The sequence below is a fragment of the Elgaria multicarinata genome, chromosome 1 (assembly GCF_023053635.1).
Source record: "Elgaria multicarinata webbii isolate HBS135686 ecotype San Diego chromosome 1, rElgMul1.1.pri, whole genome shotgun sequence".
NCBI lineage: Eukaryota > Metazoa > Chordata > Lepidosauria > Squamata > Anguidae > Elgaria > Elgaria multicarinata.
The window spans coordinates 192,868,772-192,885,373 of record NC_086171.1 but is presented as its reverse complement, the minus strand read 5'-3'; the positions used below and the strand labels follow the sequence as shown (position 1 = coordinate 192,885,373).

General features: G+C 43.0%; 1 protein-coding gene across 2 annotated transcripts in view; it reads left to right on the top strand.

The window, feature by feature from the left end:
* The window catches only part of SULF2 (sulfatase 2), a 127,043-nt gene that overhangs the window by 101,967 nt on the left and 8,474 nt on the right, over nt 1-16,602 (top strand). For both annotated transcript variants that reach the window (XM_063145779.1, XM_063145787.1), the window contains 4 exons: nt 8,499-8,754; nt 9,634-9,730; nt 12,696-12,790; nt 14,960-15,019. In XM_063145779.1, the coding sequence (XP_063001849.1) occupies nt 8,499-8,754; nt 9,634-9,730; nt 12,696-12,790; nt 14,960-15,019 (508 nt within the window). The remainder of the gene's footprint in view (nt 1-8,498; nt 8,755-9,633; nt 9,731-12,695; nt 12,791-14,959; nt 15,020-16,602) is intronic.

Here is a 16,602-nt window from a genome sequence, read left to right as displayed (position 1 = left end):
TATTCAGAGCAGTATTTTCAACTTTATTATTGTTGTTATTCCACTCTTCTACCCAAAAGAGCCCATGGCGGCGCACAATGTAATATGCCTCTTAGATATTTACTATGCATTCATTAGAAAGGTTGTAAACCCACTTTTCTATCAAATTGATGTTCAAGAGTGTTTACAAAAAACACAGATCTGTATAAAACTAAGTTAAAACCACAAAAATAAGACCAGTTAAGTATAAAGGAGCATGGGATAGCTTTTAAGCATTCAGTGGGCTTAAAAAAATTGAAAGCAAAATCGAGAGTATAAAAGTGTCGTCTTAGTTCTCAGCTATATTGGGAACAGTTGGGGCACCCCCATATGGCCACTGTGCCTGCTTCAAATTAGGGCTGTGCTCCGCTTCGCTTCGTAGAAGCAGTAGCGGAGCGGCCCAATTCACCTCCGCCAAAGGCGGAGCTGGATCGGGTCTGGGGAGCTGCAGATCGAGATGAAGCAGATCCTTCACCTCGATCCAGAGCTCCAAAGAAAGGTAAGTGTTGGGGGAGGGAGGCTTACGTGGTGCCACCGCGGTCCATGAAGCGACGGCGGCAGAGCCAGGTAAGGGGGTAGTGGAGGAGGGCTTACCTGCCTCCATCGTGATCCGGTGGTAGCTTCAACTGAGGCCCAAGCCTCAGTTGAAGACGCCGGACCGCAATGGAGGCAGGTAAGTGGGGGGGGAGGGGAGCCTTACCTGGCTCCGCAGCAGCAGTCCATGTGGTGACAGTGGCGGAGCCAGGTAAGGGGGGAGGGGGCTTACCTGCCTCTGTCGCAGTCCGACGCCAGCTTCAACTGAGGGCCAGGCCTCAAATTGGAAGAGCAGGCCACGGCCTGCTCTTCCGGTTTGAAGCCTGACCCTCAGTTGAAGCTGGTGCCAGACCCCAATAGAGGCAGGTAAGTGATGGGGGGAGGGGAGCCTTACCTGGCTCTGCCGCAGCAGACAACAGAGCCAGGTAAGAGGGGAAGGGGATTTATTCGCCCCCTATTTTGTCTCCCCTTCCCCACTTACCTGCCTCTGCCATGGCGGCAAGTAAGTGGGGATGGGGGGCAAAATGGGGGGCGAATCTCGATCCGACCCTTCGAATCTCACCCCGAGATCCGATCCAAAGCGGGTCGGAGGAGGGTCGGAGCAGCGCAAACCAATTCAGGCCTGATCCAAAAGTTCCGGATCGGGCCATGAAGCGGTTCTGGGGGCTGGTGCACAGCCCTACTTCAAATCCACCACTTCCCAGGATGGCCTTTCCTGTTCACGCTCTGCACACTCCGTCCACTGTACAGGTTGCACAAGCCATTCAGGCCTTTGCGGTATGAGGTTCCTTTGAAAGAGTATCATAAATACTGAAATAATAACTATCCATATCAAAGCAGAAACAAGTGACAACATCCGGCATGCTGTTCCAGAGGCTTCAAATGTCCTTGAGCAGCTCTCAGGGTGCTGCAGCATCATTTATTCTTAATCAGGGTGTGTGCAGTTCTTGCTGCTCTCAAAGGTGCTCACGTGTAACGTTTTCTTTTCGTGTTGGGCAACTGAAGTCTCCAAAGTAGGGTGACTTTCTCTGGCAAAGCCCAGGCGCTTCCTGACATACCCTCTTCCACAGGCTCTCCTTCTAAACTTGAGTCAGGTTAATAATATCTCTATTTGAAGTGCATAGTCTAATTATAGATTAAAAGAGCCAAACAGCAGCTCGGAATTATTATTCATCTGTAAAGTTTCTTTCGACTCGCTCCACAAATGCAGAGCCTTAATTATTTAGAAGATTAGGCTTTCTCGGTAATGACCTGGCACAAGCTTCAAACAGGGAGTTTAAATTGATTTTCTTCCTTTATATTTGCCTTGCAAGCTGATTAGTAACTAGTAAGCTAATTTTTAGGTGAATAAAATTATTGGCTTTCAGGTGAAATGGCCAGTTACTCTTGCTGCTTTGCATATGTGGCACAACAGATAATCTTTAAATAATGCTTGAGCTTGTTGTTCAATTAAGCTCTTCTTGAAGGAAGACACCCTAGGAAGGTGAGCACAGTTACATGCACTTGTTAGCAATTTCCGGAGAATCAGGAGGCACTTAATACAGCAAATAAAGAAATCATATTTATGTGGGGACGACATAAAGCCACTTTCAGAACTTAAAACAGATTGAGTACTTGACAAAGAACTGATTACCACCTTTCGAAATCCCCATAACATCCCAGATAGGAGGCTATGTAATTATTTCAGGTGCCAGGCACCTGAAGGCTTTTCCAGAGAATCTTTTCTTCCTGCAATAAATGCACAGTAGCTAACGCGTTCTTTTTGTACAAGAGCCAGATGTTTTCCCTCAAGTTAATGTTTCTGCTTGCTGGGATATTACATTTTTCTAGCTCTCAAATCTTAAAATTTGGATGCTGCAGGAGACGTATCATCTTTCTATCTATCTTTTATGTCATTTTTTGAGCTTTTTGGTGAAATAAAACCAAAGGGAGAACAGGAGGTGAAATGGGCATAATGCTAGGGTGACCATATGAAAAGGAGGACAGGGCTCCTTTATCTTTAACAGTAATATAGAAAAGGGAATTTCAGCAGGTATCAATTGAAGAGGGTGGAATTCCCTCTTCATCACAACAGTTAAAGCTACACTAGCTATAGTAGGGTGGCCAGATACAAAACAGGGCAGGGCTTCTGCAGCTTTAACTTTTGTGAACTGCAGTTTTGTGAACCGCCCAGAGAGCTTCGGCTATTGGGCGGTATAAAAATGAAATAAATAAATAAATAAATAAATAAATAACTGTTGTGATGAAGAGGGAATTTCAGCCTCTTCAATTGACACCTGCTGAAATTCCCTTTTCTACATTACTGTTAAAGATACAGGAGCCCTGTTCTCCTTTTCATAGGGTCACCCTACATAATGCGGCCTGTTCTACATGCAGAGAGCTGAGTGATCCCCATAGCATATATTGTGATGCTTCCCTTCCCATGCTGGCCCCCAGGGCCAGCCCTACCATTAGGCAGAGTGAGGCAATCACCTCAGGCGGCAGATGCTGGGGAGGCAGCAGCAGGGAGTTCAAGGAGAGAATTGTGTGTCTTGCAGTCTGCTTTGTGCCTTGTGAGTTACCTGCTGTCTTCAAGTTCAGGGGAGAACGTTGTCCCCGAATTACTGTGGAAGATAGATTCATCTGCCAGTCCATGCTTTTGCACATGGAATGGGAGGTGACACCATCTTCTTCGCTTCAGGCAGCAAAATACCTCGGGCCGGCCCTGCTGGTCCCCAAGCTACTTCTGTCTCCAGTGTACTTCTTCATGCGAGGATAGCCTGTACCTAGGGAAGGGCTAGGAACATAGGATGCTCTGTGCATACCAGTGAGGTGCATGAATGGCTGGGTGCATTGCAGAGCACCCAGTTCGAGATTGACCGAAGAGTGAGGGGGGTCACTGTGTATTCTTATGATACATCAGCACTCTGCTCACAATATGCATTTATTTATTTATTTATTACATTTTTATACCGCCCAATAGTCGAAGCTCTCTGGGCGGTACACAAAAATTAAAACCGTAATAAAACAACCAACAGGTTAAAAACACAAATACAAAATACAGTATAAAAAGCACAACCAGGATAAAACCAAGCAGCAAAATTGATATAAGATTAAAATACAGAGTTAGAACTGTAAAATTTAAATTTGTTAAAATTAAGTGTTAAAATACTGAGAAAATAAAAAGGTCTTCAGCTGGCGACGAAAAGAATACAGTGTAGGTGCCAGGCGGACCTCTCTGGGGAACTCATTCCACAGCCAGGGAGCCACAGCGGAGAAAGCTGGGATGTATTATTATTATTATTATTATTATTATTATTATTATTATTATTTATTTATATAGCACCATCAATGTACATGGTGCTGTACAAAGTAAAACAATAAAATAGCAAAACCCTGCCACATAGGCATTAAGTTACTAAAATGCAGAGATTTTGAAGATGAGCTGTGGAACTGGGGTAGATTCCTTAGGAACATAGGAAGCTGCCTTATACCAAGTCAGACCGTTCGTCTGTCTAGCTCAGTATTACCTGCACTGACTGGCAGCAGCTCTCTCCAGGTTTTCAGACAGCATCTTTTCCCAATCCAACCTGCAGATGCCAAGCATTGACCCTGGGAACTTCTGTGTGCAAGGTGTGTGATCCACCACTGAACTACAACTATTACTAAGGATGGCATCACATTTTCACACATGAGGCGTAACATTGTGCTAAAATCTGCCTAAGACAGCAGAAGTAAAATGCACACATAGCTTAGAATGTAAATTTGACCTCCTTTCTGATGCTCATCCCATGCCTGCACTTGGTACAAGTAGTATAACAGCTTGGCTCAATGGCAATTTGTAGGCTTTTTTTTTTTTTACATTAAATAAAGAATGTGAAAGAAGTCAGCATATTTATGTCTGTGCAAAGTTTCTGGAATTTCTTTTGAGCACTGTTGGGGAAAGAGCCCAGCATAGATGAAGGATTTAGGCAACCCTGTTTGAAAATCCCTCACCTGTATAGGATAGCGTCCTTCAAATAACTACTGCCAGGTGTATTTACTTTCTCCATCAATACAGAAGCCCTACCTGTCATGTTGTCAAAAACAGAGGTGACTAAACTGAAATTGCCAGTAGGAGTGGAATTACCAAAGCCTAAATGAAACTTAACACTTTCTCTGACAAGCAGGCAACCTGACAAGATTGTTACTATGTCCCAGTTCCAATGAATGCCTAAATAAAGCATACAGCACCTATAACCAGATAAGAACCCTTTGGAAAAACTGTGGCTAGTCTTAACTATGTTTATTGGAAACAAGCCAACTTCAAACTATAGCTTATGAAGCTGCCAAACCAACTATAGCTAAGATTAACCACAGTTTAGGGTTAAATTACATTGTAAAATGTGCATATAGTAGCTGTATGGGATTCATTCCATGTTTTCCTTGAGATAACTTTAATTTACCTATAGTTTCAGCAGGTGTAAGCTAATAATCAGGTGTGAATGATGAGAGGTTAAAGAATACTTAATTACAGCTTGAACGCTGAGCATGCTTATGCCAGATGCAAAGTTTATAGTTTTCTTTAAAAAACCTTGTTTTTCACTGCAATTATTGTAATTATTCCAGGTGTTGCATTGCAGTCTCATCACACAGGCAGGAAATACCAGATCTTTTAACTACTTTACTAACAAATAATTGATTTGTGATGGAATTAACCAAATGAAAGTTTATTCTATATATATCCCTCATAAGCCTTCCCCTTTAAGGTTTCCACGTGAGGCTTAGCCAGGTGAATCACTTTTACAAGACTTAAATATATATTATTTATACTAAAATTTGTGTCCCAGGGCCTAGATATAAGCTCTTATCTCAGCTTAAAGTTGAAAATGATGACATCTTTTCCTTTTCTTTTCTTTCTGAATACCTTCTCCTGTGTTCTGCTTGTAGAAAGATCTGTTCTTTGGAACACATGTTGCCCAACATCTCCATTTCCTGGTGATTGAATGTTGTTGTTTGTAATGAATATTTTATTCAGTATTTACAAATCTGAAAAAGAGTTATTAGCTCTTTGAAATCAGCAAACATAAACCCAAGGGCCACAACAAAAGGAAGTTGTTTCTTGCTGAGAAAGTTCCTCTTTGTTTCTTCTAACTATTTGGGTGTAACCTCTTGGAATTTCCTCTTGGTATTGAAAAGGAAGGGAGTTCCCGCATTTTAGTCAAATGTTCCGTAAATTATAAACCTATTTCCCCCCCTTGAGCTATGATTCACCTGGCTAAGCCTCAGGTGGAAAGCTTGAATCCCAAGTGGGTGAAAAGCTCCATCTACTCGTCAGCAAAATCTTCTGAAAGTACAAGACAATGATTCAGTGTTAGAAGTTATTAGGAAAGGGACTGAAATAATTTGTAGCATTTCTCATGCATTATCTCTGAAAGCTCTGCAACTCCCCTTGTGAGATAATTAATATTCCAACATTGCAGAGGCTGAAGAGCAGTAGCTTGTTTAAAGCCATCTAGTGAGAGAAAAATAAAATGTTACTGTGAACCAGTGGCCACCACTGAAAACTTAGGCCATGGCTAGACCACGCCTATATCCCGGGATCATCCCGGGATCATCCCTGTGTGTCCTTATGACGCACAGGGGATCCCGGGAGCATGGAGGGATGATCCCTCCCATGGCCCGGTATTTCACCCTACCCTTTAATCCCACTTTTTCTACGGTCTCGGGATGATCCCGAGACCGCGGAATGTGTGGGCGGGTGTCGTGGGTTGTCCTGGCTTCTTGTGAGTAACCATGAGGAGCTGGACCTGGGCACGGGGCACAGAGTTACTCAGGAGCTCTGTGCCCATCGGGGGTGGGGAGAGGGCCCTTGTGTGTTCCTTCTCCTTTTAAAAAAAATGCAGCCATGACATCGCACGCCACATGTAAGCCAGGGCAACAATCTCACGATCATATAATCGTGAGATTGTCACCCTCCAACCCCCTCGACTAGCCATGGCCTTAGTTCAGGCTTCTCTCTTTCCCCTCCTTAATATCTATTCCAACTACCATAATCCCAGCCAGCAGGGTCATTGGTGATGCTGGCTGGGGATCATGGGAGTTGTAGTCTAACACATCTGAAGGATGGCAGGTTGGGAAAGACTGGCCTAATGAAATATTACTTGCCTCATTATGCTGTGGAGTTTCCCCAACGCTGCCATCAACAATGACAAGGTGTGAGGAGATGAAAGCAGGCATGGACCTTACAAGGCTGGCCCAGTGTATGAAAGCCACAGGGATGACTTGGCAGTCATGTCCAGAGCTAAATGCTTTTGCAGTCCTGCCTATGCAGAGCTTCACTCCGAGTGATGACGTGCCTATCAATAGGAGAGGGGGGGATGCAACAAACAAAGGAGTATTGAATTATGGCCTTGGAACTGGGGTTTAAGGCCTAGAAATTAAGATTTGCTTGTTTGGTAGGAGGGAGTAGAAATTGAGAGAGACTGGTTAGAGAAGATAAAAAAGAGAAAATGTCCTTTACTTGGATATCCTTCAGAACTGTCTCCATGGGAAAGGTTGAGGAAGACTCCATTTCTAAGGAAATTGAAAGTAAAGGCTGCCAGCAACTTCCAAAATGTGCCCTTGAAGTTAGCAATGGGCATCATTTTCATATCTTTTTTCCCAGCTTTCTGAACTTTTACTGCCACCTAGCGACTATTCGTAAAAGATTCAAAAGAAATTTAGCAAAACAAATACACACACACCCTTGTTGGCTCCTGCTGCTTGGACTGTTGTTGTCATTGCTACTGCTATTTATTTATTTATTTATTTATTTATTTATTTATTTATTTAAAAGATTGTGGTTTTCTTTGGTTTTAAGGCTGACTTATGGGACAAGATCCTCTCAAGGCAACTTACAAACAAAGAACAACTATCATCATAGTACTACCACTTATCATTTAGATATCACAGTGTTTACAAAAGTATTTGCCATGTTGTGTTTCTTCAGAGAACTTCACTCAGGACAAGAACCCACTTTACAGATGGTACATTAAGGCTAAGAGACAGGTTTGCTCAAGTGCACAAAATTATTCCGTAACAAAATCAGGACTCCCAAATTCTTAGACGTTATCTAATGGACCATTCAGGCAATGTAATTGCACAGCCCCATGCACCTGAAACAGTCTTCTCTGGCCTAGTGTTGTACAGAGCTTTTGGACTCCCATCAGCCCCTGTCAGCTTGTTCAGTGGCTAGGAATGCTGGAGTTGTAGTCCAAAGCATCTGGAAGGCCCAAAGCTGGAGATGGCTCACCTGAAAGAGAATCTGAGCTAGGAAGGCCCAATGAGAAGTTCATGTGACTGCTCTGGCCCCCCAAGGTAAGTTTATCTAGCTTCTGGGAATAGCCCTATGTTATTCAGTGTCTGGCAAAAGAAGAAGAAAAGTTTGCTAACAGTTTTACTGTAAGGAAAATCAAATGGTTGCCCAATGTTGTAAGAGACAAAGGCAGTTGTTCCAGACATAACCATGCTTAGAATAGGCCCATAGAAATCAACGGGACAAGTTAGTCATGACTAACAGAAGTTCCATGTATGTCAGTGGGTCAGCTCTAAGCATTGACTAAATCTGGATCCAATCTGAGATCATATTTTTCATCTCATGTGGCTTTCTCACATTTGGTTCTCATGTGGCTTTCATATGTGATGTCCTCAAGAGCATGTGAGCCCCCCATAGCCTTGAATCCTTTCATAGCGATGCTGACTTTACTGTAAAGCCCAACCGCATATGTAGGGGCTGGTTTCTTGCCTCCAGGACCAGTCCTTTGTCTGAAGAGAAGAGCATGTAGGGCTAGTTCAGTGCTTGGAAGTGGTCTCCGTGAGTAAAGAACTTGGCTAGCTCTGACCTACTTATTTCCAGTCTAAGGCAGCATCTCAAGCACTTCCTGCATGTCAAGTCCCATCTTTGGTGAGTTAATTAAAGGCAAGCTGTGTTTTTCCTCTTCCCCCAGAATATAAGGCAAGCTATATTCGGAGTCGCTCAATTCGCTCGGTGTCTGTTGAGCTGGATGGAGAGGTGTATAACTTGGACTTGGAGGATGGCTATCAACCCGTTTTACCCAGGAATACCACAAATAAGCACAAATATGGTAAAGGTGCGGAAGGAGGAGGAGACAACGACGATGATGATCAGGATGCGGGGGAGTACAGTGGTACCGGAAGCGTATTAGAGAATCCAGCTCCTAACTTAATAAAAGTGACACACAGGTAGGTTTCTGTGGAACTTAGTTAAGTAGATGATAATAATAATAATAATAATAATAATAATAATAATAATAATAATTTTAGATATAGAAACCAGTGGAGTCTGGTGGTTCCAATGTCAGTGGGGTGTTGCAAAGCACTTTGGATAGCTCCTTTACAGTTCGGACTGATTCTAATTGAAATCTGGAGTGAATTCACAGCCCTGCTGACATTAGAGCCACCAGCCTCCACTGATAGCAACACCAATAGGCTTGACATTTTGTAGGATGCCATAAGGAAAAAATAGGTCCCTGCTCCCAGGAGCTTACAATCTGGGGAATGCTTGGAGTTGTAGGACTTTTTTTCTGTCTAACGATGCATAGGATTGCACCTTAAGGATAGGATCAAAGCTGCATGAAGGATCCTCATGAACTTATTTTTTTAAAAAAAGATAGCCGTGCTCGTCCATGAAAAAAAAAGGAAAAAGAAAGAAAAACTCAAATCCATAGCTGGACAATACCTTTATTAGAACAAACCAAAACAGTCTATGTCTTCAACAGTCCTCTGCTTTTTGTACCATGCAGCCCACAGGTAGGTCACCTGGTGCCCTCCAGATGTTTTGGATCACAACTTTCACAATCTCTAATGATTGACCATGCTGCCTAGGGCTCCTGGGAGTTGTAGTCCAGAACATCTGGAGAGTGCCTTGAGCCTGATTAAGAGTTTTGGAGAATTCAACAGCTTGCACACTTTTGTGGCATCTTGGTAGTCCTAATAATGATATTGCCCAACTGTGAATCATGAACGCAATGTTTTCTTCTAGAATAAGTATGTGGTTGGAAACAGCCTTTAGTGCTACTTGTTCTTCCAGGCAATCTGGTGACCTCTTTTTTTTTTTCACAGGTGCTATATCTTGGAGAATGACACTGTTCAGTGCGACACTGACCTGTACAAGTCACTGCAAGCTTGGAAGGACCATAAACTTCATATAGACCATGAGGTTAGTGGTTTTGACAGGTACACACAGATTGGCACTCATGGGAAATGCTACTTGAATGTTCATACTAAATGAACATCTTGAGTAGGCTCATTTTGTGAGCAAGGTTGTTCCAGCCTTAAAGCATCTCTTCGAAACTGTGCATGGTCTTCATTCTGCTTAATAAATGATTACAGAGTAATTAAAATGCTAGTTCTAACTTTTCAAGCCTTAAAAGGGCTGGATCCAAGTTATTTGAAACCATCTTCTCCTATGCCAGCTTTTCCACATTCTGAGGTCATCAGTAGAGGTTCTTCTCACTTGCCCGCTACAAAGGGCAGTTAGGCTGGTGAGTACAAGTGAGTGGGCCTTATCAGTGGTATCCCCACACACCTCTGGAATTAGCTTCCATCAGGGATTCATCAGGTCCCACCTGTTTTTGCTGGCCTTTCGATACTGTTACTAGTTTTATTTTAAATCAATCAATTAAATTATGCGTAGCAAGACAAAACAATAAATAGCCATCTGTCAACTTTTGCATGTGCCCCGGTCTGCTATATAAGAAACGCAGGCAATGGGATTTTTTTGAGATGTTTGGCAGAATGAGACCCGGTTGTATTAGTTTAGCCTCTTCATCATGATTCTTGCTGTGCCGTCTTTGAGCAAATTCTGAATGGTCGGTATTGGCAGCATTTTCTCCCACCTGCTGGTCATCATTGGTATGGGGATCTCCAAGGTTATGCCGCTCAAAGGCGGGATCTTATAGATATCAGCAATCTCTCCCTCACACTGCCTAAGGGCAATTCTCGTTTCATTCCTAGCCCTAGTCCTACCAGAAGAAGCCTGGGATTGAATCTGGAGCCTTCTGCAGGCAAAGCGTGTTCTATCACTGAGCTACAGCCACCCTTGACAGCTGTGGGCCCAAATGACAACACAGTGTCTTCTAGCACATTAAAGACTAACAAATCTATGTCACATAAGCTTTTGTGGACTTCCCTAGCGATGTATTTAGCACAAATGACATTGATAATTCTGAAAGAGAAAATATGTCTAGGTTTTTGTTTTGTTTTTCCATTTCCATTTCCCCCCATAGTAGGCTTATTCTTTTCCTGGTCTTTCCCCTCACCCCTCAAACACAACCTTTGCATAGCTATTCAGACCAATAGTTTCTCCTAGCCCAAAGTTCTCCACTATGCCTAGCTCTCCAGGGTCTCAAGCTTTTCCTAGCCCTACAATATGATATAATTTAATTAGATATCCCATGGTGCAAACTGGGACCTTCTGCCTCAAGTGTAGGTGATCTACCATGTTTGGATCCAACAGACAAAACACATCTTTCATTACAACTTTAGGTATGGCCATGACTTGGTGACAGTATATTAAGATATGATCACCCATATCTTAAAATTCTGATCAAGCCATTTGCAGGCAGTATGCTCTGCTTTTGCTCTGTCCTCTTGCTCGACATATTACATCCTTCTGCAAATGTAGAAATGTATTAGTAAATATTAGAAATATAGCTCTTCCATCTTCAGTGCAGTGATGGGAACAGGGTGATCTTCCTCCAGAAGTCAAGTTACGCTTCTAGCTAGAAATTTCTCGTTTCTTCAAAGTTCCAAATTTATACCATCAAGCCTGGCTTCTGGCAAGAGGGCAAATTTTGTGTAACAGCTTAACTCTCCTGCTCTTCAAAAAATGGGTTGAAGTGCAACAAGAGACTTAGGGAGCAATCAGGGGGACATAGGATTGTTTGGTTTCTAGGCTCCAGGGTCAGAAACAGGGATCCAACCTCAGACCCCAGAAACCATGCTCTCCTCTCCCTAGTAGCCAGCATGTTTCTGGCTACATCGCTGTTCTTGGTTATGGGAAAAGGGGGCATCCCCAGAGATGGGATGGGGAGGAGACTGGGGCATCAGCCATATGACATTTCCTATGGCTGTCCTAGCCTCCTTCCTTATCCCCTCCAAGGCGCAGCTGCTGGGCGGGTGAAATCGCCCATCTAGCAGAAATGTCGGGCATCTGGAGAGTGGAGGCGAAGATTGCTTCTGCATTCCAGCTGCCTGCATTGGATACTTAGCAGCCTCCGATTTCGGAGGTTGCCAACTATATAGGATTGTGCTCTTAGTTGGGTGATAGGTATGAAGAGCTCGTTCACGCACTGGTTATCTCTCGGTTGGACTACTGCAACCTTCTTCTCTCTGGCCTTCCTTCGTCTCACATCAGTCCGCTGGTCTCTGTCCACCACTCTGCCGCTAAGATCATCTTCTTGGCCCGCCGCTCTGACCATGTCACTCCACTTCTGAAATCTCTTCATTGGCTTCCAATTCACTCCAGAATCCAATATAAACTTCTCCTGCTGACCTTCAAAGCTCTTCACGGTCTAGCTCCTGCCTATCTCTCCTCTCTCATCTCACACTATTGCCCCGCTCGTGCTCTCCGCTCCTCTGATGCCATGCTTCTCGCCTGCCCCAGGACCTCCACTTCCCTTACTCGGCTTCGTCCTTTTTCTTCTGCTGCCCCTTACGCCTGGAACGCTCTTCCAGAACACTTGAGAACTACAAACTCAATCACTGCTTTTAAAACTCAGCTAAAAACTTTTCTTTTCCCTATAGCCTTCAAATATTGAGTTTGTTCTGACTCTATACTGTTAGCTTCACCCTACCCGGTGCCTGTTTACACTTCCCTGTGCCTGTTTGCATTCTCCTTTCCTCTTTATTGTTTACTACAACTTATTAGATTGTAAGCCTATGCGGCAGGGTCTTGCTATTTACTGTGTTATCTGTACAGCACCATGTACATTGATGGTGCTGTATAAATAAATAATAATAATAATAATAATAATAATAATAATAATAATAATAAAAGAAAAGAAGGGAATTTAATGGCTATCAGCTGGGTGAGTGGGATGTTCGACCAACACATTATTATTATTATTATTTATTTATTTATATAGCACCATCATATCCTTGATTTTTGTTGTTGTTTTTAGATTGAGACTCTACAAAATAAAATTAAAAACCTGAGAGAGGTGAGAGGTCATCTAAAGAAGAAGCGACCAGAGGAATGTGATTGTAACAAGATAAGGTATTCCCCCTCAGCCTGTGTTGGATTAGCAAACCTTTATAAACAGTTTGTGGTCTGTTAAGAGTTTGGGCAGGAGGGGCACACAAACGGTGAGGATACAGAAGATAAGTAACAGTGCTTCCTCCCACTGCTGTGCCCTTCAGGACCTCCCACACTGTCCCCCAAAATTAAACCGCCTGCTTCTTGAGCACTGGGCTTGATAAGTGACCCCTCTCCCTCCAATAAGGGCATGTTTACAGGAATCAAATGAATAACTAATTGCTATTCATATGATATAGAAAGGATGGAAATTCATATCTAATAGAAATCATTTGCAGAATTCTTTTTAAAAAAAACAACCATCCAAAACCACATGCACTAGAGTTCTCTTTTAGTAAGTCCTCCAAACAGACATTCAAATTGCTTTTTAAATTTTCTCAAATCTTTGAAATTTAGTAATTTGATACAAGATCACACCAAAAAAATGCAGAAAAGTTCTGGGGCATTTTACTTTGCTCGAACTCTTAAGAATTGGGTTCGAAATCTATACACATCAGGACATTTATTGTGGTGTTATCTATCTGCTTCTCTTATATTTCCAAACCATAGTATGCAAGGCTGCCAGATATCTAGCATTCTTCAGTAGGACTTGTAATTGCACACTGAGGATGAGAGAGGGTGGTACGTATGTGGCAAAGTCCTTCTATAGACCAGGGTTTTTCAACATATAATTAAAGTGAAAGCCAATGGTTGCCCACTTAGTTTGTATAGATTTGGTTTAGAAAAGGGATGGCCAAGTTGGTAGGAACACCCACCGGAAGCTGCCTTCTACAGAATCAGACCATTGGTCCATCTAGCTCAGTATTGCCTATACTGACTGGCAGCAGAGGCTCTCCAGGGATTCAGGCAAGAGTCTTCTCAGCAGATGTCAGGGATTAAACCTGGCACCTTTTGCACGCAAAGCACGTGCTCTACGACCAAGTTACGGCCCTTGCAAGTGTCCTGATATCTATAGATTTCTAAGTTCTTGTCAAGCTGTTCGGAGGGCCACTGCCTCCATGACATCATTGCCCACTCTCCAACTCTCTCCCTTAAACTGAAAAAAAAGCTGGGCTAAAAGAAGCATAAAAGATTTGTTTTTGGTTACTTTCGTTGCTGACAAACCTCCCGCTTGTCAGGAAATAGATAGCAGCGATAGCATTCAAAGAAAGATCACAAAGTGTTTCTGATTTGACGGTAGATAGTTCTTTTATCACAAGACAGGAGACTTCCCTTGGGGCCTCTGCAGTGATGTGGGAACTCTCTGGGCTGCTCTATTTCCTGACGGGAGCAGCACCTGCCGGCAAGAGAAGAAGCCGCGCATCAGTCTCTCTCGCTCCTTTCAGGCCTAGCCAGCGCTGCTCCACAGCTGAAAGTATCCAGCAATATTCGCTAAGTAAGAGCAGCAGGTGAGGTGCTGCTCCTCACCTGAGCAGGAGATGGGGAGGCCACCGCCACCGTATATGAAAAGCATGGGCCTAGTTGCCTCAAGCAGCAAGTGAGAAACTGTGTTTGGACTGTATGAATTCACATGATTGAATGCTCTTCCTCCATAACAAAACAAACAGCAACAAAAACCTCCCCATAGAAAATTAGAATGCCCTTTCCTCCGCCCCTCCTGACATGCAAGCTTTTTCCTGTGAGAGGGAACTGCAAAAGGAGCACAACATCCAGAGTCTGAAGCGGTACAAGCTAGTAACAAATTTGCCTCCCCGACTGCAGTTTGCGAAAACTAGCCTGCAGTAGCTGCAGGCATTCTCAATACTGTAATGCTAGTTTTATTATGTGGAAGCAAACGCCAGAAATTCTAGAAAACAAAAAGGGATTAGAGAGGTCCAATAGGATTTTTAGAGTACTACATTGTACACAGCAACAGGCCTCTGGAGAAAATACAGCCCCCTTCAGATGGGTTTGTGGGGAGGGGGGGTTGGGTGGTACGTATTGTGGTATTCCCCCCCCTTTTTTGCCACTAGTTTACTCTGTTGTTTTGTTGTTATTGGATGTTTGTGTGTTTATTTTATATATTCAACATCATTTTTACCAGTTTCATAAGCTGCCTCTCACTTTGGGAGAAGCAGGGCTAGAGAAAGATAAATGAAGGAAAGATTGTCTGACAGCTAATTGTACAACTAGGATGTGGTTTTTTTACAGCTTCCATAGTAAGCACAAAGGCAAACTGAGGCACAAAGGATCTGGCCTCCATCCTTTCAAGTAAGTACAAATAGGCATCCCCAAAGGGGGGATAAATGTGAAATGCTCCTTATTTATTTATTTTATTACATTTATATACCACCCCACAGCCGAAGCTCTCTGGGCGGTTTACAATTAATTTACAATTAACTTCTGCGACAGTCTAAGAAAACCAAAATCTAGCCAGACACATAAGGAAATAAAATGAATGTAATATGCTGATGCACATACGTTGGGCCATTGTTTACGGCTGGTGCAGGATCCTGGCAGATGGGCGTTCCCCCTGCTTTACATACATTTGGAATTAGAGTTACTGATTGTGCTGCTTCAGGTAAAACAATCCATAACCTGGATCAGACCTGGAGAGAAGGTGTGCCCATTGTACAGCATGAGATAGTAGACTGTTGGTAGAATTCTGGACTGTGCCATTTCAGTGTACGGGAAAAGTATATTGTTGAATGAATATGTAATAAAAAAAAGGCCAAAACACACCTGTGCGTGTCATACCATAGCACAGCATGGGGAGTTATACTAAGCGTTTTTCCTTAATGTTTACTATGTTTAGAGACTGTTTGCGTTGTTGTTTCTTACAAGGGGAGCATTTTAAAAAAAATGATAACCCTTACCACTATGACCTCCAATCAGAATTGTGGGCTAGCACTTCAATCTCCACATTTATATTTTGCAAAACATGTAACAAAATAGATCCAAGCCCCCATCAAAAAGCGTCACTGAGGCTTTAAAAAGCACAATTTCTCTTTCTAAAGAGTGATGGGCATGTTACTTTATTTGGCTTGGTAAATCCTCAAGAGAGTGACCTTGGTCAGATGACATGCTAGGGCACAGTGGTTAAGCATTTTGAACTAAACATTATGGCTTAGTGTGTCATGTGAACCATTTCTAATCATGGTGGCTACATAACCACGGTTTAAACATGCTCACTAACCCATTTGCTGCAAAAGGGTTAGCGGCCTAACCATGGCTTAGCATAGCATATGAACAGGCCCTTTATCACCTTGATTTTGCAAGTGTAATGTTTGTGTGAAATTTCCTCTCATCGCTAGAGGTTTCCTCCCATGTCACAGAAAATGCTAGATCTCTGCCATGACAACTTTGGATTTTTATCAGATGGGTTGCTATTTCACACATACATGTCACCACCACTGCGAAATGTGAAAGTGAAATTGTTGTGACTTTTTAAAAAAAATGTGAATCACCTCTCAGGTCATAAACGCAGACCGTGTGTAAACCACATTTGAGGCTCTTTTGTGTTGACAGTTTGTTCATCAGGGTGGTGTGATACTGAGCTGGTTCACATGACACAACATCCTACCATTAATTTACTTGCGCCAGGTGCCATGTTGCGTGAACTCAGGCAGCAGAGATTGTTTGAAGGTTATACAACACTCAAATACCCCCAAAACAAGCCATGGGTTATTTGAAGGTTATGTAACTCTCAAACAACCCCCACCACCTGGGTTTGCACGACAACCCACAGCAAGGTGGATGTAATTCAAAAATGATGTTCATGAGCCTGACGTCACAACCCCGACAGGTAAATTAGCCCACGGTGGGCTGTCATGTCATATGAGCCAAGTCATTAG